This window comes from Halichoerus grypus, chromosome 5 (assembly GCF_964656455.1).
Source record: "Halichoerus grypus chromosome 5, mHalGry1.hap1.1, whole genome shotgun sequence".
Lineage (NCBI taxonomy): Eukaryota > Metazoa > Chordata > Mammalia > Carnivora > Phocidae > Halichoerus > Halichoerus grypus.
This window is the reverse complement of record NC_135716.1, coordinates 161024646-161046252: the sequence shown is the minus strand read 5'-3', so window position 1 is coordinate 161046252 and position 21607 is coordinate 161024646. Positions and strand designations below refer to the sequence as shown.

Here is a 21607-nt window from a genome sequence, read left to right as displayed (position 1 = left end):
GCCACCCAGGTGCCCCAGAAAATATATTTTCTAAAAGGAAAAAGATATGCTTTAGATCCACTGATTTTTATCATCTATAACTGGTCATAGTTTATTTATATGGGGCTATCTTCACTTATCACTATATCACAAAATATTTCAGACTCCTCGCAAAACATGAAATTCCATTTGTGAATTCCTGACCACCTGTATCATCTCACTACCACAATCAACACTTACACCACCAGAATCTATCCTACTTTTCTGCAAGGGAACTCATACACCAAAATCAACTGATCTTGTTTATTTTGCATTTCATCCCTGCAGGGCCACCCTGGAAGGAGCGAGCCTAACTATGTGTGACAGACAGATCTTCATACCTGCTTATACGCTGTGACACTTGTTGAACTAAAAACCTTCTGGGACTGGCACGGGCCAGAGCTACTATAGCAGTAGCTTCCACAGTTCTCGCAACAGTTCATGGTGAGGTTGTTGGCGGAGTGAAATTTTGAAAAACAGGCATCACTACAAAGACCATGCACCACATTTTGATACTTAACTTCAAATCGAATCTAGGAAATAAAAACACATACACATCCAAAATCAGCAAAGCCAATCAAAAATCTCAGATCTTTGAGCAGAATCCCAAAAAAGGTACAACGTGACTTACGTCAGCATTCTTCTGACACATACTGCACTTGGTTGAAATGCTATTGGTATATATGGTGACAACAGGTTTTTTCTTTAGCTCGTAAGAAGAAAGACATGATTGGCTGCAGAAATCTTTGCTAGGAGAAGAATTTTCAAATCGGGTTGTGATCACATCCTTTGGATTTAAAATGTCTCTAAAAATAAATAACAAAGGCAAAATGAAATGTGTACTTCATAACTGTAATTTCTTACACACTGTGAGCTAAAATAACTACATTTACTAAGGGCAGCTACTGCATAGGAGAAAACAGCTGGCCTGGGATAAGGCGTCTGCAACCCTGAGTTTGAGGACTAGTTCTGTTACTTAGCTGAGTGACAATGACTGAAGTAATTACTCTCAATTTTTTGTGTATAACATGGGTTTATGATACCTAATTTATGGATGTGTTGAGGGCAAATTATATTTAAAATATATCCAGCTAGATGTTCATGACAAAAACAGTGAGGCTTCCAGCTCCAACCAAGTTTCATCCACTGGAGCCAATGGAACAAGTAGCCATCCCAAAATTCCAGACCACAAAACACTTGTCCTCTTACTAGCCAGCAGCTGCCAAGAGTAGAAACATGAGTGAGACAAGGAATGACATGTTTTGGGTTTTTTTAATTGAAATGCAAGATTTGGGAAAGAGATGAACTACCAAAGATTAATATAAAAAATTAGCATGATATATAAAACTTAACTATAAATGAAGAGAGTAAGGGAACAAATAAAAGAGCTATTAAGGTTTAGTAGCAGAGGACAGATGGAATTAAGAATAAGACAGAAAGAACACAAATAATCGAGCCGTTCTGTAAAACTCAAGTTATTTTGTAAGACCTCATTGCTGTAATAAGCACTGACAGTAAAAACAAAGACTAAGTATTGCCATTTTTCTGATCAGTGTAAAAAACTAAAGGAAATGGTCATTAGAAGCACTAGTAGAGGCCACAAAGAATATAATGGCAATAATATTATATATAGTAATGTGTACTGAGTAATTAGTATGTACCAGACATTGTTCTCTTTATTCAAATTACCCAACTTAATTATCACAAAAATTCTGTGAGGTAGTATTATTATAGTTGCCCCTTTACAGATGAGGAGACCAAATCAGAAAGGTTAAATAGTTTGTCAAGGTCACACAGCTGGTAAGCAGTGAAGCCAGAATACAAACTCTAGGCAGTGTGATTCCACAGTCCATGGAGTTAATCATTCCACTATTCTGCCTCCCATCCTGTGCCTTTATTATACAGAACTGTTCCATGGTAAACTATCAAAGAATAACAATAACAACAAAGTACTGTGATTTTCCAAAACTCACCTAACCTTAAAAATAGGACAGTGAATCTTGGAAACCAAGTGGATATGCTTACACACGGATGAAGTTATTAATTTTGAAAAGTGATTTTTCTACTAAAAACAAAGCAATAAAGAATGTTATTTAACAATGTGAATCTGCCAGTGGTATAATATACACATATGTAAACCAATGAGAATGATTTTTTAATGGAAATCTGTGCACATAAATATAAATGTATTCTAAATCTTATGCATCCAAATGAAACTTATACCTTAACATTTATCTTAAAAAAAACCATACATCTTCCAAAAACATGGCTCCAACATTCTTCTAATTTCTTTTATTTACAAGAACTCTAAGAACAACTTTTCAGTGTTATAGTCAAATATCATGTTTAAGAGTATGACTCAGTTGAATTCGTCTACGATAGTCAACTGATAAAGGCATCAAGCAACTTTTGGCACTTTGCAAAAACCATGGTATAAAGATAGATTTGTCACCTAACTTGGTCTAAAGGAATGTTTCATAGGCTCTGAATGCAATGCCAAATCAAGAGATCAAAACAAAATTTTGAATAAGAGCAGCACTGTGGTAAAATGTCTCTGACAAGAGTGACTATTTTTAAGAGAATAATATGCATTTGGATGTATAAGTTGTGCTTTGTTCTTTAAAATTTAATTCATTTTGATATCTGATATGTTGAAACAGAGTATATAGAAACAGAAAACTAAATTTACCCTTCCAAATCAGTTTCATGAGAATGTATAGAAGAGTTTAAGTAAGGTATTAGAAGGACATTTTAGAACAATATTAATTTGAATATTTATGTAAAATATTTTTAAATTCCTTTCTTTTTAGTTGGAGATTTCCATTTTAACAGGATCTACTTTTAGATACGTAAGGCCAACACCCAGGCAGATAAAGAAACTGTCATCTATCTCCAAAGAAAAAATAGGAGCCTATAAATTCTATGTTAATATACATAATAATAATTTTATTATTAAAAATAATAGGATCCCACTTACTAAGCATTTGCTATGTGCCAAGCCCTGGGCTAACACTGTTTCATTAAAATCTGAGTAAGTAGATACTATTTACTAACAAAGAAATGGAGGCTTAGGAAAGTTAAAAATCTAGACCCAACGTCATATAGCTAGTAAGGGATTAGAGCCATGATCTAAACCAAGCTCTTAACTTTTTTCACTCTACATTAATGACTACTGACAATACAATGTGTTCCTAGAACTACACTACCACAGGAATAGGCAGAACATGCCAAATTTTCAAACATACTAACGTAGAGAAAGAAGTTTATGTGGCTTTGTTGCTATTTCTTCCTTTCTCTGCACCTATGTGTGACTGTAAAGCAAAAATAACCTCCAACAAAAACTTACAAGGATGTTTTAGAAATAAACACATTACTTTTGTAACCATTTAGAGTTTTTTATCTTCTAAAGAATTAAATAACTTATATAATAAGACTACTGTTACTGTATTCTATACTTCAGTAACTTTCAAGATAAATAGTTGTGAATGGTTGCTGTCTACAATTACAGAATAAATGAGTGGTCCTACAATTCCCACAATTGGTTTATTTCTTTTCACAGTAAAATTTAAGCTTAAAGAGACAGAAAGCTGGTTTAGATGACACTTTTAACACCAAGTCTCTTATATAATGTTACAAAACTTGAAAATTTGCAAATTTCTCAATCAGCTAAATATTTCCATAGAAACATGCTAAAGAGATTTAAAGTAGCAATCGCATCTTTGGTTCTTTTGGTTTTTTTTAACAATAGCATATGTGAGCTAAACTATATACACACTAAAAAAGAAAAGTAAAAAGGGATGTAATTAAAAATTTTATACTTTGAACAGTTTGTGCAGGTTTTCTTGGGAAGAGGTGGTACGCAGACAGGTGAAGAATATCCAGTGATGCACCGCGTGGAGCAGAAAAGCTGAGTAGATCCTGTCTTATGATATGCAGTTTGGCCTTTATAAAGCATTTTTTTACAACCAGAACAAAAAACCTGAATAGCTATGGCTGGAACCGAAGGAAGCAATATGTTTGGGCCAGATGATGCAAGAGAAAACTGAAAGCCTGGGGTCAACTGTTGGGCTATAAATACAAAATAAGGGAGGGGGGGAAACAGTTTCAGTATCGACACAAACAAATATACATTCTCCATTTTTTAGGACAAATTCTCAGTCTTGAAATCCAATATTAATGAGGCAATAAATACTCTAAAACAGGGGTTTTCAAACTTTTTTAACCATAACCCATAGTAAGAACTATATTTCACATTATAACTCAGAAGACATATATTTTTGTATGTGTGTAAAATTTAATAATTGAAACAGTAGTTTCATGAAATCATGTTTCTTTACATGCATAACACTTTAATATAATCTTAATTCTATTCCCACTTTTTATTTCTTCATACATATATATATATTTTTTTATTTTTATTTTTATTAAGATTTTGTTTAAGTAATCTCTACACCCAACATGGGGCTCAAACTCACAACCCTGAGGATCAGGGTCACACATTCCACCAACTGAGCAGCCAAGCGCCCCTCTATTCCACTTTTTAAAATGCTAGTCAAGACCAGCTACCCAGTTCAAAAAGTACTGCTTTATCTTAAGGGAAAAAAAACTTACATGAGGAGGCACTTTCCCTCAATTCTACTAGCCAGAATATAACAATATTAATCATAATTAACTTACACAGTTCTATTTCTTACCAAGAGGACTGTCACCGACTGAAAACACAGCACTGATTTTCAGTTCACTTTCTTGAGTTTTTGGCTTTGGGGCATGTCCGTACTCCTTCAAGAAAAAAAAGAGAGAGAAATGAACACAGTGTTAGTATCTAAATAAACTAGAAATTCAAGCAAAAAATAATACTGTCATATCTCTTCTACATTCTAATCATAATCACCTTCACAAATACCTCAAAAGTCAAAATTTCTAAATTGTCAGACTAGATTTAATCTTTACAAAAAGGACCTTTCAGTTGTAACTACTCTTCAAATGTAATCTCATACATAGGAGCCATACATAGCTATTTCAATGTTGAGCACTACCCTTTTTTTAGGCTGTGTTTATAAGGAAACAAAAAATAAAATTAAATCTGAATGATATAGAGATTGGATCCAATTAGTAATTTTAGCCAACACACTTACAAACTGTCATATCTGTTAATGGCAGAAAAGACACAAGAGTTTCAATGCAATCTGTTCATTATACATAAAATCATCACAGCCTAAATCAGATTTACCCTAATTATACATTCTTTAAAATGCTTTAAGATAAAATAGAATCATAAAACAAAATTTTAAAAATACATATATGTATTTTGAAAAAGACTGTTCTTTATTCTGAGATCACAACCATCCTACTTTTTTTTTTTTTTTTTGGTGTTAAAATACATATTTCAGGGGCGCCTGGGTGGCTCAGTCATTAAGCGTCTGCCTTCGGCTCAGGTCATGATCCCAGGGTCCTGGGATCGAGCCCCACATCGGGCTCCCTGCTCAGCGGGAGGCCTGCTTCTACCTTTCCCACTCCCCCTGCTTCTGTTCCCTCTCTCGCTATATCTCTCTCTATCAAATAAATAAATAAAATCTTTAAAAAAATTTTTTTAAATACATATTTCAAAATAAAAAGTTAAAAAAGTAGTCTTCTTTTCTGAAACAATGGTGATAATAAACACTAGTTGTATTTTTAATACCCCTATACTTAGCAAAATAAATGACAGGTCAGCTCCCAAAGTTACTTTTGAAATTGCTTTGGACTATTACATGCCACAAAGACTAGGTACCACTGCATTAATTTACCACTTCCCATAGTGTACATTATGGCACCAAATGAGCTGCTGCCAATCAGGCAGGAACAACGATATCTTCTTTATAGACGAGAAAAGTGAACCTTAGAGATAGATGGTTCAGCAGTTTGTCCAAGGTCACAGAGACATTAAGTGCACAGATGGGAATCAAACCCAGGTCTCTCTGTTCTAAAACCCGTGCTACCTCCCTCACAGATGTATAAAAACAATATTAAAAAAATTACTATAGGGGCGCCTGGGTGGCGCAGTCGGTTAAGCACCGACTGTTGGTTTCGGCTCAGGTCCTGATCTCAGGGTCATGATATCAAGCCCCGCATTGGGTTGCACTCAGTAGGAAGTCTGCTTAGGACTCTCTCCCTTTCCCCCCGCCCCTCTTCTCACTCCCCACCTCCCACATGCACTGTCTCTCTCTCTCATTAATAAACAAATCTTTTTTAAAAATTACTATAATGGGGATGTCTGGGTGGCTCAGGCAGTTAAGCATCTGCCTTCAGCTCAGGTCATGATCCCAGGGTCCTGGGATAGAGTCCCACATTGGGCTCCTTGCTTAGCCGGGAACCTGCTTCTCCCTCTGTCTGCTGCTCCCCCTGCTTGTGCTCTCTCTCTCTCTCTCTGACAAATAAATAAAATCTTTAAAAAAATAAAATAAGATAAAGAAAGATAAGATAATAAAAAATTACTACAATGAATTTAAACCCTGGCCCCCACTGAAAAAGAAGTTCCCCTGCTATAGTCTCCCATTTCCTTTCACTCATAGCACCTGTCACAATACATCATTTCCTATTTATTTGGGTGATAATTTGTTATGTCTAACACCCTTCTTCTTTCCCCCATACGCACAAGACTGAAAGGACCATGCCCATTAAGGACAGGGACCATATCTGTTTTCCCATCTCAGCACAGTCAACATAACCTAACAGAGAAGGTTATGGGTTCTGACAGCAGGCAGACACAGATGTGATCTTGGCTCAAACAAGTTATTTAATCTCTTCTAGTTCCAATTTCCTTATCTATAAAATATATTATCTAATCCTTAGGGCCATTATGGGGGGATAAATGATTTAATACAAATGCAGTTTGTAGCATGATACCTCAAAGATAAACCAAAAGTTAAGCATGACTTACAAAAATTCTAGCTTTTATTATTTTCATAATTATGGCATTAAATAAATATTCGTTGAATGAATCCAAGTGGATGGTCTTCAACATTATACTTGAGTAACAATGTTTATTTATTGGAACTTGCAAAGAGGAAGTTAAAAGTATCTATACCCTCCTTCAATTTACCAAAAAGAATCAATATAAAGTTACTTTGCCTTATCATCAACTCAATCTCTGATATTTTTCTAATATGCCTGTTAAATGTCCCTTTTGATTCACAAACTGTTCCAAACCTTCACCACTAATAAATCAACCCTACAAATTTCCTGCTCCCTGATGTTTCAATTGTACCAAGAAAAAAAAGAAACAACTAAGAACTCCCTCAACACCCTGATTCCCTCCCTCCACCATGCCTACAAATTGATCAACAAACTCTCCTCCTATCTTACAGGAAAAAGCAATCTTCTTAACCATGACTAAAAACAGTGCTTGCGTTTGGGATCCCTCTCCCTCCCCCTTCTTTCAGCACTCCATGCCACCGACATGTATCTTCAGCCTCTCACCACCTCCATGTTGGTTTTTTCCTCTCAATTTATGAGTAACCTATTTCCTAAGGAACTACTACCCTCTTCTCTCTCCTTCCAACCAGCCAGAGAAAAAGCACCTCATTATTTCTCTCCTTCCTTACTGATTCCCTCCTGAACCCAATGCTGTCAGGCTACTGCTTCAACTGAAACTTTTTTTTTTAATTTATTATTTATTTATTATTTATTTATTATTTAGTTATTTATTATTTATTTATTATTTATTATTTTTTATTTATTTATTTATTTATTTATAATCTCTACCCCCAACATGGGGCTCAAGCTCACGACCCTAAGATCAAGAGTCGCATGCTCTTCCAACTGAGCCAGCCAGACACCCCCAACTGAAACTGTTTTAAGATTAACCAATCACCTTGCAGCTGCTTAACCCAATAAACATTTTTTTTTTTTTAGGTTTTATCTTACATGGCTTCTGAGATACATCTGATACGGCTAATGATTCCATTTCATTGTCTTCTGGTTCTGTTACTTCAATTATTACTATGTCTTAGTATTTTTCATTGATCTTATATTCAGCCCTAAAGTCAATGGTTCCCAAATTCAGTGGTATCAGAAGCCCCTATATGTCTTGTTAAGACATAGATTGTTGAGCGCCTGGGTGGTTCAGTCAGTTAAGCGTCTGCCTTCAGCTCAGGTCATGATCCCAGGGTCCTGGGATGGAGTCCCACATCGGGCTCCTTGCTCACCAGGGAGTCTGCTTCTCCCTCTACCCCTCCCCCCTGCTGTGACCTCTCTCTTTCTCTCTCTCAACACTCTCTCTCTCTCTCAAATAAATAAATTAAATCTTTAAAAAAAAAAAAAAAAAGACATAGATTGTTGGGTTTCAACCCCAGCATTTCTAACTCAGTAGGTCTGGAACAGGGTCCAAGACTATAAATTTCTAACAAGTTTCCAGGTAATGCTGAGGCGGCTGATTGGGGGGACTACTTTGAAGCCCTAAATTAATCTATTTCCCAGCTTTCTATCCTGAGCTCTTCTCTCCTCTACTTTTGTTCCCTGAATGAACTCATCCACATTCATAACTTCAACTATCACCTATATAGGACTACCAGATTTAGCAAATAAAAATATAAAAGCCTGGTTAAGTATGAATTTCAGATAAACAACAAATACTTTTTTAGTATAAATATGTCCCAAGTATTGCATATAACATACTTATATTAAAAAATAATCACTGTTAGGGGCGCCTGGGTGGCTCAGTCTAAGCTTCTGCCTTCGGCTCAGGTCATGATCCCAGGGTCCTGGGACCAAGCCCTGCATCAGGCTCCCTGCTCCGCGGGAACCCTGCTTCTCCCTTTCCCACTCCCCCTGCTTGTGTTCTGCTCTCGCTATCTCTCTCTCTGTCAAATAAATAAATAAAATCTTAAAAATAAATAAATAAATAATCACTGTTGGGGTGCCTGGGTGGTGCAGTCGGTTAGGCCTCTGACTCTCAGTTTCTGCTCAGGTCGTGATCTTGGGGTTGTGAGATCAAGCCCCGTGTTGGGCTCTTCACTCAGTGCGGAGTCCACTTGGGACTCTCTCTCCCTCTGCTCCTCCCCCAAGCTCCCATTGTTTCTCTTTCTCTCTCAAATAAATAAATAAATCTTAAAAAAAAAAATCACTGTTGGGGCACCTGGGTGGCTCAGTCCTTAAGCATCTGCCAGGGTCCTGGGATCGAGCCCCGAGTCAGGCTATCTGCTTGGCAGGGAGCCTGCTTCTCCCTCTCCCACTCCCCCTGCTTGTGTTCCCTCTCTTGCTGTCTCTCTCTCTCTCTGTCAAATAAATAAATAAAATCTTTAAAAAAAAAAAATCACTGTTAACTTAATAGTCAAACTTACCTGGACATTCTGTATTTTATCTGACAACACTACACCTACAGGTAGATAACTTCCAAATCTTTAAATACCATATCCATATATGCAAATGCCTCCCAGTGCAAATTACCAATTGAATGTCCCACTAGCCCCTTAAACACAACAGATCCCAAACTGCACTTATTTCCCCCCAAATCCTGTTCCTTGCCCCTCAGTAAATAGTATCAAAATCTCAACTTATTGAGGACAGAAACTTCTTTTTTTTTTTTTTTTTTTTTTTTAAATTTTATTTATTTATTTGAGACAGAGAGAATGAGAGAGAGAGAGAGCACATGAGAGGGGTGAGGGTCATAGGGAGAAGCAGGCTCCCTGCCGAGCAGGGAGCCCGATGTGGGACTCGATCCAGGGACTCCAGGATCATGACCTGAGCCGAAGGCAGTCGCTTAACCAACTGAGCCACCCAGGCGCCCCGAGGACAGAAACTTCTAAGTATTCTGGGACTCCTCCTTGACCCACGTACCTCATATGCTATCTTTAAGTTTGATCAGCTCTACCCAAGTATTTTAAATCTATCCTCTTTTTTTCTCTTCCTTGTTGTTGAAATACTCAACCACTAAACATACCACATTCTTTCACCTCTCCATGACTTGGCCCATACTATCTTCTCTACCTGAAAACATTAACTGTCACAATTCAAGTGCTGCCTGCCCCATGAAGCCTTCCTTTCCTCTTCAGGCAGACTTAAAGGCTCCTTCCCCCATGCTCCCAAATGCACCTTACACAATTTGCTGTTACAATACTGTGACTTTGTATCCGTACAAAAGTGGCACAAAGCAATAGAAAGGATACAAGTTTGAAGCCAGTTCCTATTCCAGCTCTGTTGCTGCCTTTGAATTTGGTAAGTTACCAACCTCTCCTTTCCTCAGCTCCCTCATTTATTTGTTTTTTTCGGTTCCCTCATTTGTAAAATGGGATAAAGATACATTCCTCATATGGTTGTAGAATTTAAATGAGAATACACAAGACATGCTTGGCATAGCTTCTGGTGAGGTACACTCTATAAATAATTACCTCTTATTCCCATATCTCCCCCTTAACAGTATCAATTCCCTTGAGAGCAGAGGTCTTGTTTCATCTTTGTAGCTCTTCTGAAGAAATAACTAACACAACTTAGCCTGCAGTATCCTGGTTAAGGTTTTGGGATCTTGAACCAGACTGCTTGGGTTCAAATCCTCACTCAACCACGTACTAGTTGTGTGACCTTTATCGAGTTACTATCTGTGTCTCAGCACCTTCATGGGTAAAGCAGGAAGAGTAACAGGGTCATGTGCATCAAATGGATTAACATATGTAAACTACTTACAACAATGTTGAGCAAGTGCTATGAAATTTATGGTAAGCAGGAATAAAAACTCACTGAACGAATGACAGCTCAACTGTAACTCGAATATCCAGAACAGACTCTTAGTAGAGTTTTCCCCACTTTTCAAAAGTTCACGTAATGCCACTTCACTTTCACAAAAGACATTAGTACCTGTTTTCACTAACCAAAAGAAATCTGAAGATTTCTGCTTTTATGAGAAAAGGCAAAAACCGAAAACAGCCTTCAGCTTTGTTTTGCAGCAAGCAGTTACAGAGGCAGCGTGCATCCGAGAAGCAAGAAGCGAGAGCAGCACCACCAAGCTCCTTTCCCAGGAAGCACACTCAGCACCTCAGCATCAACCATCTCAGCTGCTATAGCTCTGAACTATGTGAGCATCAGTGCTTTATCTTGATTTTGTGCATCTGTAAGATATGTCCTAAGGTATCACGAAAGCCTCATCTAGAAACGCTCAAAAATTTTCCACATAAATTAGTGGTAATTACTTCTTCACTTTACACCATTTCAGCCTACAAAAGTTCTCATAGGAACACTGCTTTTGGATGGTGGGGGCGGGCAGGGAAAGGCTGTATCAGAAAATATGAAACATTTTTTATTTCTTGCCTACCATTTTCCAATATTCAAATGCAACATGGAAAACACCATACACTATTTGTTTAATTGGCTTTTCTATCATAGCCCACACTCTCAATTATGACAAAGATTATAGCCTATTCACCTTGAGTAGCATTAATATAAAACAAAGAGAACTGAGTCAGTCCCTATCTACTTATATTTAAAATGTAAGCTGTTGGGATGCCTGGGTGGCTCAGTTGGTTAAGCGATTGCCTTTGGCTCAGGTCATGATCCCAGGGTCCTGGGATGGAGTCCCGCATTGAGCCCCCTGCTCAGCAGGGAGCCTGCTTCTCCCTCTGTCTGCCGCTCCCCCTGCTTGTGCTCTCTCTGTCTCTGACAAATAAATAAATAAATAAAATCTTTAAAAAAAGAATGTAAGCTGCTAAGGGGATTTTCATTATCACAATTTTGATATTCAGAAAGAACATTCAACTCATAGCACAATATTTGTTAAATTTATATACAGACAAGGCATAATGAAAGAAAACTTGGATCTAGAATTTTTAAAAACTGGTTTTGTATCCCAACTTTGCCATGGGACCTTGGTGAAGTCCCTTGTTCCTTCAGGTCCAGTTTCCTCATCTGTGAAACAGAGATTCTTTTATTTCAATTACTGAGCATGTAATCTTGTGCCAGTCATTGCACTAAGAACTGAGGATTCCAGACTCTGTATGAAAACAAAATTCATTGACCTGTAGATGCCATAGGAAAAGTGAAAGCAATATACAATAGAAAAAAAGGGAATGATTCATCCTACCCGAGTGACCGACTGTTACACCATGTCTTAAAGAGGAGAAAAATTTTTGCCAAGTTGCCTAGTTTAGAATACCACAGGCAGAAAAAATGGCATGTGCAAAGGCGAGAAAACAAAACTCAACAGAATATGACTTCGAGTAAATTGCAGATAGTTTGCAGGTAAATAGATTAGAAAAGGTGGGAAGGATGACTAATGATACTGAAGACAGAAACAAGGGCCAAAACATGGATAGTTTGGATGTTACACTAAAAAGTTCATGCTTTATCACACATGAGGAGACCGGGTCTTTAAAGGGAGAGATATCATCAGATCTGTAGAGCTACAACAGCATTATTACACAGTGTTTTGCTGGGGACTGTGACTGAAGGAAAGAGGATGAGTAGGAAATTGTTATAAAAGTTCACCCCTCACCCCACATCCTGTAGACACTACCTCAGATGCCTTCTCAGCACAGCACTCTAGGAAGACACGGAGTTGATGAATGAGACAAAACCTATTTGGCATCCCTGTCCTGGAATAATACTAATACTGCCTTTGAGATGATATGAGAAATAAAATATTACCATTATTATTTATTATTTTGTTATTATATTATTTGTATTTTTAGTATTATTAGTTTGCTTATACAGTAATTAGAGAGTATCAAGCAAAAGAACTGTGCAAGAAAAAAAAAAATCATTCTTTGCCAAAACAACTAACCATGTCCCTATACTGATCTCCACAGATTTCCAATCTGGGTCCTTAAGGGTACCTAGATGATCTTTCTGAACATGTTTATCTTACTCTCCCACTTAAAATCCTGCAATCTCTTCCCATTGCTCTCTTCCCACTGTGTCTTCCCATAGAGACCAAAATTCATAACATGGTCCCAAAGTCCTGCATAATCTGGCCTCAAACTACCTACAGAGCCTCATCCTAGAAGCAGGATAACAGGCTTTGAAGTCTGACTACCTAGATTTGAATCTAGTCTGCCATTTATGAGCTGTGATCCCTGGGTGATCCCTGGTAAACTGCTTGACTTCTTTGTACTTTGGTTTCCTCATCTGTAAAATGGGGATAATAATATGGTTAGAATGGTGCCTGGCACAATCTAAGCACATATAAATATCAGTAAGTTAATATTTATAATGTCACAAGTTATTATGATATAATATATACTACATGTTGATATATAAATACTATTAGTGTTGTTACGATCAACATTACCATCATCACCATTTTCATACGTTTTCTGTTCCAGGCCCACTGGTCTTGCAGTTCTTCAAAAGAAACACCCATCTTTCCAACTCAGGGCTTTCCTATATGCTGATGCCTCTGTCTGGAACACTCTCTGTGTCTTTGCCCAGTCAATTCCTTCTTTATAATTCAGCTTAAACATCCTTCCCTCAGGGAAGCCTTCCTTACCCAGGCTCTGCCCCCAACCAAAACTAGGTCAGATTCCCCATTTTAGGCTTTTCTTGCAGAGCACTTGTCATAGTCTGTAATTATATATATTATTTGATCAATTACTTGTGTAATGTCTATCTTCCCTACTAACCTATAAGCCCAATGAGTGGAGGGACTAAACTGACTCCCTGATCCCCTGGCATAGAATAGAACACAAATACTTACAGAATAAAAGGAAACTACTGTCAGATACAAGAAAATTAAAAAAAAAAAAAAAAGTACCAAGTATAGAAAAATGGTAATACATATTACTTTCTTTTTACAAAAAGAAATATACAGTTACCAAGATCTTTTCTCATTTAAAGAGGAGAAAAACTGATCTACTCATATAATGGGGGAAAAATTTGGGTTGTTTTAACATACAAGCCAGAAACTGCCTAACTAAAAATCTGAATTCACCAGATAGAAAAGAATAAAAAAAAATTTTTTTAATAAAATGAAATGCTTACTTGAGCATTGTCAGGTTCTTCTTTAATTTTGTCCAGAAGCCCCTGCTGTGGTGCCATTGCTTTGCCACATTCACCATCCAAAGGTTCTTTCATTCTAATTTTTTATGTAAAGGAATTCCCCAGTCTAAAACTAACAGATTTCTTCTTGGTAAAGGATAGCTGGACTCCTAAAATACAACATAAAGGATTGGTACTCAGGTTTATTCTTTTTATTTTCTCCTTCATGTTTATCTATCTTAAAAGCTTTGTATTGAGCACAAGGCTTCAGAGTTGAGCCTTTGAAAATCAACTCTTCCGGGGCCATGACTAACTCTATACTCCCCTCTTCCTGCCTTCTGTTCCTTTAATAGTTATCTTCACATAAGAAAAGTCTTCCGGGGGCACCCGGGTGGATCAGTCAGTTAAGCACCCAACTCTTGAATTTGCTCATGATCTCAGGGTCCTGGGATAGAGCCCCACCAGGACTCCCAAGGGCTCAGGGCTGGGTGTGGAGACCTGCTCAAGAGTCTCTCTACCTACCTCTCTTCCCCTCCCTCTGTAAAAAAAAACAGATAAAATAAAATAAGAAAAGTCTTCTGGAAAAAGTTCCCACCTCCCTAGATAACTTTAAAGACAAACACTCTGGTCTCTCAAATGTTGAAACTTACAGGGGGTACCAGACCAGCTGGCCAAGATGTGGGAAGAAGTTACCTAGCACTTAGGGGGAAGGGCTCAGAAATACAGTTTCTGACTCCGGGAGAATGAGTACTTGGAGGCCCACCTCAACTTTTATTTCTCAAAGTGGGGCACACCGAGCTCCCCACCCCCACCTCTAATTCAGCCTTTACTGGAGGCCTCCATAAGGGCCCCATTTCTTGGCCTAACGAGAGATCAGAGCTCCAGATGCCACCACCAGTGAACAAGTACGCCCTCGTTTAAAGTGGACGACCTGAACTTTCTAGGGTCTCCCTGGGGGCCATGCCCACGAATAAGCCCCTCTTGAGCTCTGCTTCTCAATCGCTTCCCTGTAAACAAGAAACTCTATTAGCCATCCAACAGATTTCCCTTCCCCTAAGAGTAAGCGTACTAAACCTGAAGCAAAAAGGAAGCTCCCCAAAGTTGTCCTTATCCGAATAGTCAAGCCAGGCAGGGAAATGGGCAACTGGTGGAAAAGCCTGTGGGGAAGAAGAGATGAGAACTTCTGACCACTTGCCACAGTTACAACAACCTACGGGTGCTCATCCCTCCTTCGAGTATGGTATCGCTGGGAAAGTCTCGTCCCCACCAATAATCTCCGCGCCCGTCACCGAGTACAAACGCGGCAACGTTGTATCTGATGGGGAGAACGCTAGTCGCAAATCCCTGTCACTGCGTCCCTGCGGCGAAATCCGCACGGCGTCAGCCGCGCAGCCCTCCCGGCGCCGCCCTCGCCCGGTGCCCGCCTCGTCACGTGGCGCGCCTGCCGCCCCGCCCCGCGCAGACCCTGCAGCCACCTTCCGCTGCGCTCACCTTCCGATTGCCTCCCTGCTCTCAGGGAGTACCGGGTGGGTAAGGAGGTCTAGGACCCAAGGCTCCCCACGCCGGGACGAGGATTATTTTCTCTTACTGGAATTCTTCCGCCTGATCCATCGCAACGCAACACCAGGCCAACCGCGCGTGCGCAGCCCTGGTCTCCGCCCCTCCTTTTCCCGTCATGCTCTGGACCTGAGCTGAGTGGATCTTCCCAGGATTCCTCTTTCCTCAGTTATGGTTGACTTCTTAAAGAGACCAAGACACAAAGGTGAAAAGGTAGAAGAAGGGGTTTGGGGCAGAAAGTTGGGGGCATTAGATAGTCTGCACTATTCTTTAATTCCCATTTCCAGAAAAATAGCCTACTAAGGAACATACGAATAAATAATGGCTGACATTTATTAAGCCCTGTGCTTGCTAAACACTTGACATGCATCATTCCACATAATCCTCACCACAACCCCAAGAGGTACAAATTTTTATCTCAGAGATGTAAATGACTAGATTAATTAACTTGTTCAAAGCCAAGATTTGGTATTTTTCACTCGGAATTGGTTTTTGATTTGTGACTGCTGTATAATATTCCATTTTATGAATATGCTACAATTTAACTATCTACTATTGATGTACATTTGAGATATTTCCAGGTTTGGGCTATTAGAAATAATGCTGCTGTGAACTTTCCTGTCTTTTGTTGCACATATGCTAGGTTTATACCTAGCAATGAACGTGCTTGTTATGTATATATAAAATTTAAGTGGATAATGTCAAGAACTTTCAGAAAGTGGTTTTTCAGTTGCACTCCCACCAGCCATCTATGAGAAATCCAATTGCCCCACATCCTTGCCAATAACTACCACTGTACACCTTTTTAATTTTAACCATTCTGGTAGGGGTATAGTGGTATCTCATTGTGGCATTTTTTGTTTTTTGGGTTTTTAAAGATTTTATTTTAACGTAATCTCTACAGCCAACATGGGGCCCAAACTCACCACCCAGAAATCAAGAATCTCTCTCTCCAACGACTGAGCCAGCCAGTTGCCCCTCATTGTGATTTTAATTTGGTTTTCCCAGATTTCTAATGAGATTGAGCCCATTTTTATGTTTTTGGATATCTGGATATACTCTTTTATGAAGTGCCTGTTCAAGTCTCTTACCCATTTTTGTATTGGATTGTCTGCCATTTTATTATGGACATATATTCTAGATAGGAGTTCTTTGTTGTGTATATGATTGTAAATATCTTCTCCCACTCAGTGGCCAGGATTTCCCTTATTATTGGTGTCTTTAACAAACATATAAGACCTTTATGCTTAGTGCTTCTTGTGTCCTTTTAAGAAATATTTTCCTACCAAAGGTCCTGATTAATTTCTGGGATTGTAATTACTTCGTCTTTCTCATTTAGCTCTTCAATCCACTTGAAGTGGGGATTTGTGTATCATGTGAGGTAAGTCAGGTTTCATTTTTTACATATGAATGTTAAATTAAGTACTATTTTTGAAAGTCTGTCCTTCCCCTATTGCTCTGTATTGTCACCTTTGCATAAATAAGTTGTCTATAAATGTGTGGATTTGTTTCAGGACTATGTAAACTATTCATTTTGTCTCTGTGGAAATATCACACTGTCTTAATTTCTGTGACAGCTTTACAGTAAATCTTGGTATCTGGTAGAAAAAAGTCTTCCTTCCCATGATGCTCTTCAAAATTGTCTTGGCTCTTCTTGGTCCTTTGCAGATTCATATAAATTTTTTTTAAGATTTTATTTTTGGGATGTCTGGGTGGCTCAGTCATTAGGCGTCTGCCTTCAGCTCGGGTTGTGATCCCAGGGTCCTGAGATCGAGCTCCATATCAGGCTCTCCGCTCCGCAGGAAGCCTGCTTCTCCCTCTCCCACTCCCCCTGCTTGTGTTCCCTCTCTCGCTGTGTCTCTGTCTGTCAAATAAATAAATAATATCTACACCCAATGTGGGGCTCTAACTCAGAACCCCAAGATCAAGAGTCACATGCTCCACTGACTGAGCCAGCCAGGCACCCCCATATAAATTTTAGAAACTACTTGCCAAATGTAACCAAATTTTGCTCGTATATTGTAGAATCAGCCAGAATTTTGTTTAGTATTGCACTGAAACTATAGACCTGTTTTGGAGAATTGGCATTTGTTATTCTTTGTGTTGAATTGGGTCCCCCAAAAAGATATGATGACCTCAGGAAATAACATTGTTGCAGATGTAATTAGTTTAGACATGGTCATATTGGAATAGGGCTGACCCTTAATCCAATATAACTCATGTCCTTATAAAAAGAGGAGATGTAGAGACAGGCACCTGTGGAAAGGACATCAGGTGACAATTGAGGCAGAAATTGAAGTACTGCAGCTGCAAGCCAAGGAATGCCAAGGATTAATGGCAAACACCAGAAGCTAGAAGAGGCAAGGAAGGATTCTCCCATTCACATTTCAGAGAGAAGAAAGCTCCGCGATACCTTGATTTTAGACTTCAAGCCTCTAGAACTGTAAGACAATAAATTTCTGTTTGTAACACTTTCCTACAGCAGGCCCAGGAAACTAATATGGTTGAATCTTCCAATCCATGAAAATAGTATACCTCTCCATTTATTTCTGTAATTTCTCTTGATAATGTTTTATAGTTTTTAAATATAGAGATTGCATATCTTTTTTAGATTTATTCTAGATCTTTGATATCTTGTATTTTTTTAAAGATTTACCCATTTATTTGAGTGAGAGAGAGCGGGGGAGGGGCAGAAGGAGAGACTCTCCAGGCAGACCCCCTCCATAGGCATGGAGCCCTATGCGGGGCTTGATCCCACGACCCATGAGACCTGAGCTGAAACCAAGAGTCAGACACCCAACCGACTGAGTCACCCAGGTGCCCCTTTTATGGTATTTTAAAGGGTAAATTTTTATTTTCTAATTGTTTATTTCCAGTATAAATATAGAAATATAATTGACTTTTGTATGTTGGTTTTGAAGCCAGCACCCTTGCTAAATTCATTTATTAATTCTAGTAGTTTATCCATATTTGTAAAAATTTTCTAAGTTTTCAGCTGTATAGAGAATAATGACAAATTTATCTCTTCCTTTCTAAGCATATAATTTTTATCCCATTTTCTTGCCTTAATGGAAATGGTGATATTGGGCATCTGTATCTACTTCCTGCTATGTTGTTTTCAATATAAAATCATTAAATATTAAATTTGCTTTAGAATTTTTGCAGTCACCTGTGGGGGATTAAATATGGCAAATTCTTTGCAACTTCTTTCATTAAGAGAGGGAGTCTTTTTCCTTATCCCTTGTTTCTTGGCTGGCTTTATGATTTATTTTTACTAATAGAATGTGACAGAAGTGATATCCTGTAAATTCCCAAACATAGGTCTCAATAGTTTTTGCAGCTTCTGCTTTGACTTTCTTAGAACACTCTCACCACCATGTCAATATTAGATGGGTTAAACTACTAAATGATGAAAAATCACGTGCAGAAAGTAGCCCTATAGCCAGCACCAAGGCCCCATACGTATGAGTGGAACCATTTTAGATCCTCCAGATTGATAGATGACTGCAGCCTCATGAGTGAGCCCAGTCAAGATAAGCAGAAGAACTACCCAGCTAAGCCCAAATTATAGAGTCATGAATGAATAAACGGTTCTTATCATAAGCTAGTAAGTTTGGGGTGCTTTTTTATTTAGCAGTAGATAACTGTTACAGAATTGATATCTAAAAATGGAGTACTGCCATAACTAAAATCTAAAACATGTGACATTGGCTTTGGGACCAGGCAGCCAGCAGAGTCTGGAAAGACAAGAAGTCTGTTAGTAGAGGCCAGAAGAGCAGTGAGGAAATTGTTATTGGAGGCTGGAGGAAGACTAACCAGTGTAATGCAGTGGCAAAATATTTTGCAGCACTGCCACCTATAAAAACATGGAAAATAGAAAATGTAATTAGTGAACTTGTAGATCTGGCTTAGGAGATTTCTGGGCAGAATATATAAAGTGCTTATTGATTTATTTTACTCACCTATGATAAGGCTTTGCAAAAGATAAACAAGTTAAAGAAGGAACTTTTGTTTTCAAGCAGAAATTAGACAAAATATGGAGGGTCCAAGTCTCTCCAGCTAGCAAAATATCATCAAAATAAGAAACAAATCTCAGAAGAAAAATCACATATAGGACATTACAGGTAAAATGTGGCCTTAGGTCAAGATCAACTCAAGAGTGCAGCTGTAAGACCTCAAAAGGAGTTAAACAGTGCCTCATAGACCCTCTCATCTAGACAGAAGGGCTTCTAAGAAACAAGGGCATTGTCCCATAGCAATCTGACACACCCAGAGTAGAGAGAGTTCTGTCTCAGAAAGAAGAATAGAGGTGGTGGGGCACCTGGGTGGCTGTCGTTAAGTGTCTGCCTTTGGCTCAGGTCATGATCCCAGGGTCCTGGGATCAAGCCCCACATCGTACTCCCTGCTCAGCAGAAAGCCTGTTTCTCCCTCTCCTAATCCCCCTGCTTTGTATTCCCTCTCTCACTGTGTCTCTCTGTGTCAAATAAATAAATAAAATCTTAAAAAAAAAAAAAGAATGGAGGTGGTTTGGGGGTCACAGAGTGAATCCCAGTAAGATCTATGAAGTTTGTATGTATTGTATGGTGACTAATATAACATAATAAAATTAAATTTAAAAAAAAAAAGATCCACGAAGTTTTTAAGGGACGTATTTGAGCAAAACCAAAACCTTAGACTATAAGGATTATTGACAGTTTGAAATGAAAAAGATCCTTATAGAAGCTGAGAAAGCTACTCAGCTGCAAATATGGATCATTTCTTACAGAAAATGAAGGTTTCTCAGGGGAGAAAGCCATGAGCCCAAAGGGAAGAAGCAAAAGCCTCTGGAGAAAATTAATTATGAAACCATTCCCAGGGAACAAAGCAATCAAAGAACATCCTTGTCCTTGGAGTAGGAGAATCTGACAACAGGTGCCCAGGTAGTGAATTACTTTGGATCAATGACTGTTATATGCTTTCTGTTCTTCCTCTTTTTGAACAGGAGCATTCATTGAAGGAGTCATTGTGTCTCTATATCATCAGATGTTTGGGGTGTGTGGGGAGCAAAGAGCAAGGGGACCAGATAACTTGTCTTTTTAGTTCATAGGCCTTTGGATTGAAAAAGTTGCACCTGAGCAGTTGCACCCAATGAACTACACCAAAGGAGTTTCTTCTTCATAGGCCTGATTTAGATGGTGAGATTCTGGACTTTGATCCAATGCCATAATGATTTGAGACTTTCGGTTGAGAATGTGAGTGTATTCTGATTGGGAAGGGACATCAGTTGTTATGTCCAGAAGGCAAACTATAAGAGATTGTTTCCAAAGATGGCCACCAACAATTCCTCCCATCTCTGTATGTGTATGAGGTTTCTACTATCAAGAAGTAGAGGAGCGCCTGGGTGGCTGAGTCGTTAAGCGTCTGTCTGCCTTCAGCTCAGGTCATGATCCCAGGGTCCTGGGATCGAGCCCCGCATCGGACTCCCTCCTCTGCGGGAAGCCTGCTTCTCCCTCTCCCACTCCCCCTGCTTGTGTTCCCTCTCTCACTGTGTCTCTGTCAAATAAATAAATAAAATCTTAAAAAAAAAAAAAGAAGTGGAGTCAGGGGACATCTGGGTGGCTCAGTTGGTTAAATGTCTGCCTTTGGCTCAGGTCATGATCCCAGGGTCCTGAGATTGAGTCCCGCATCGGGCTCTCTGCTCCACGGGGAGCCTGCTTCTCCCTCTGCCTCTGTCTCTCTGTCTCTCATGAATGAATAAATAAAATCTTTAAAAAAAAAAAAAAGTGGAGTCAGTTTCCCTGCCACTTGAATCTGGGCTGGCCTGTCAACTTATTTTGACCAATAAATTGCAGAGGAGTGACAGTGTGACAGTCATAGGTGTAGGCTCTAAGAGAACAGGCAGCTTCTGCCTTTGCTCTCTCGGAGCCACCATCATGTAAACGGGTGTGGCCATCCTACTGGAGAGACCACATAGAGAGAGGAGAGAAGCCCCTGAGCTTCCCTGCCAAGGTCCCAGGGATGTAGGTGAAGTTATCTTGGGTATTCCAGCCAAATTCCTAGCTGAAAGCATCAACATACTGTGGGGCAGAAGAACTCCCCAGCTGAGCCCAAC

At 39.0% G+C, this 21607-nt stretch overlaps 1 protein-coding gene and 1 long non-coding RNA gene across 8 annotated transcripts in view; one reads left to right on the top strand and one right to left on the bottom strand.

Annotated features, from left to right (window-relative positions):
- Window positions 1–15582, bottom strand: part of ZMYM6 (zinc finger MYM-type containing 6) — a 43163-nt gene extending 27581 nt beyond the window's left edge. Inside the window, exons 1-7 of one of the 7 annotated variants that reach the window (XM_036065294.2) lie at window positions 15451–15582; window positions 15034–15116; window positions 13963–14129; window positions 4713–4797; window positions 3837–4086; window positions 650–824; window positions 360–551 (exon numbers count right to left, since the gene is read on the bottom strand). In XM_036065294.2, coding sequence (XP_035921187.1) covers window positions 360–551; window positions 650–824; window positions 3837–4086; window positions 4713–4797; window positions 13963–14055 — 795 coding nt within the window. In that variant the 5' untranslated portion in view covers window positions 14056–14129; window positions 15034–15116; window positions 15451–15582. Of the gene's footprint in view, window positions 1–359; window positions 552–649; window positions 825–3836; window positions 4087–4712; window positions 4798–13273; window positions 13479–13962; window positions 14130–15033; window positions 15353–15450 lie in introns of those variants that run through there. The other 6 variants (XR_013448277.1, XM_036065297.2, XM_078073437.1 and 3 more) reach the window with 6 other exon arrangements.
- Window positions 15583–15590: 8 nt separating this feature from the next.
- Window positions 15591–21230, top strand: LOC144381947 (uncharacterized). Its single transcript, XR_013448278.1, has 3 exons — window positions 15591–15729; window positions 16856–16897; window positions 20596–21230. It is a non-coding gene; the product is annotated as an uncharacterized LOC144381947 (long non-coding RNA).
- Window positions 21231–21607: the final 377 nt, after the last annotated feature.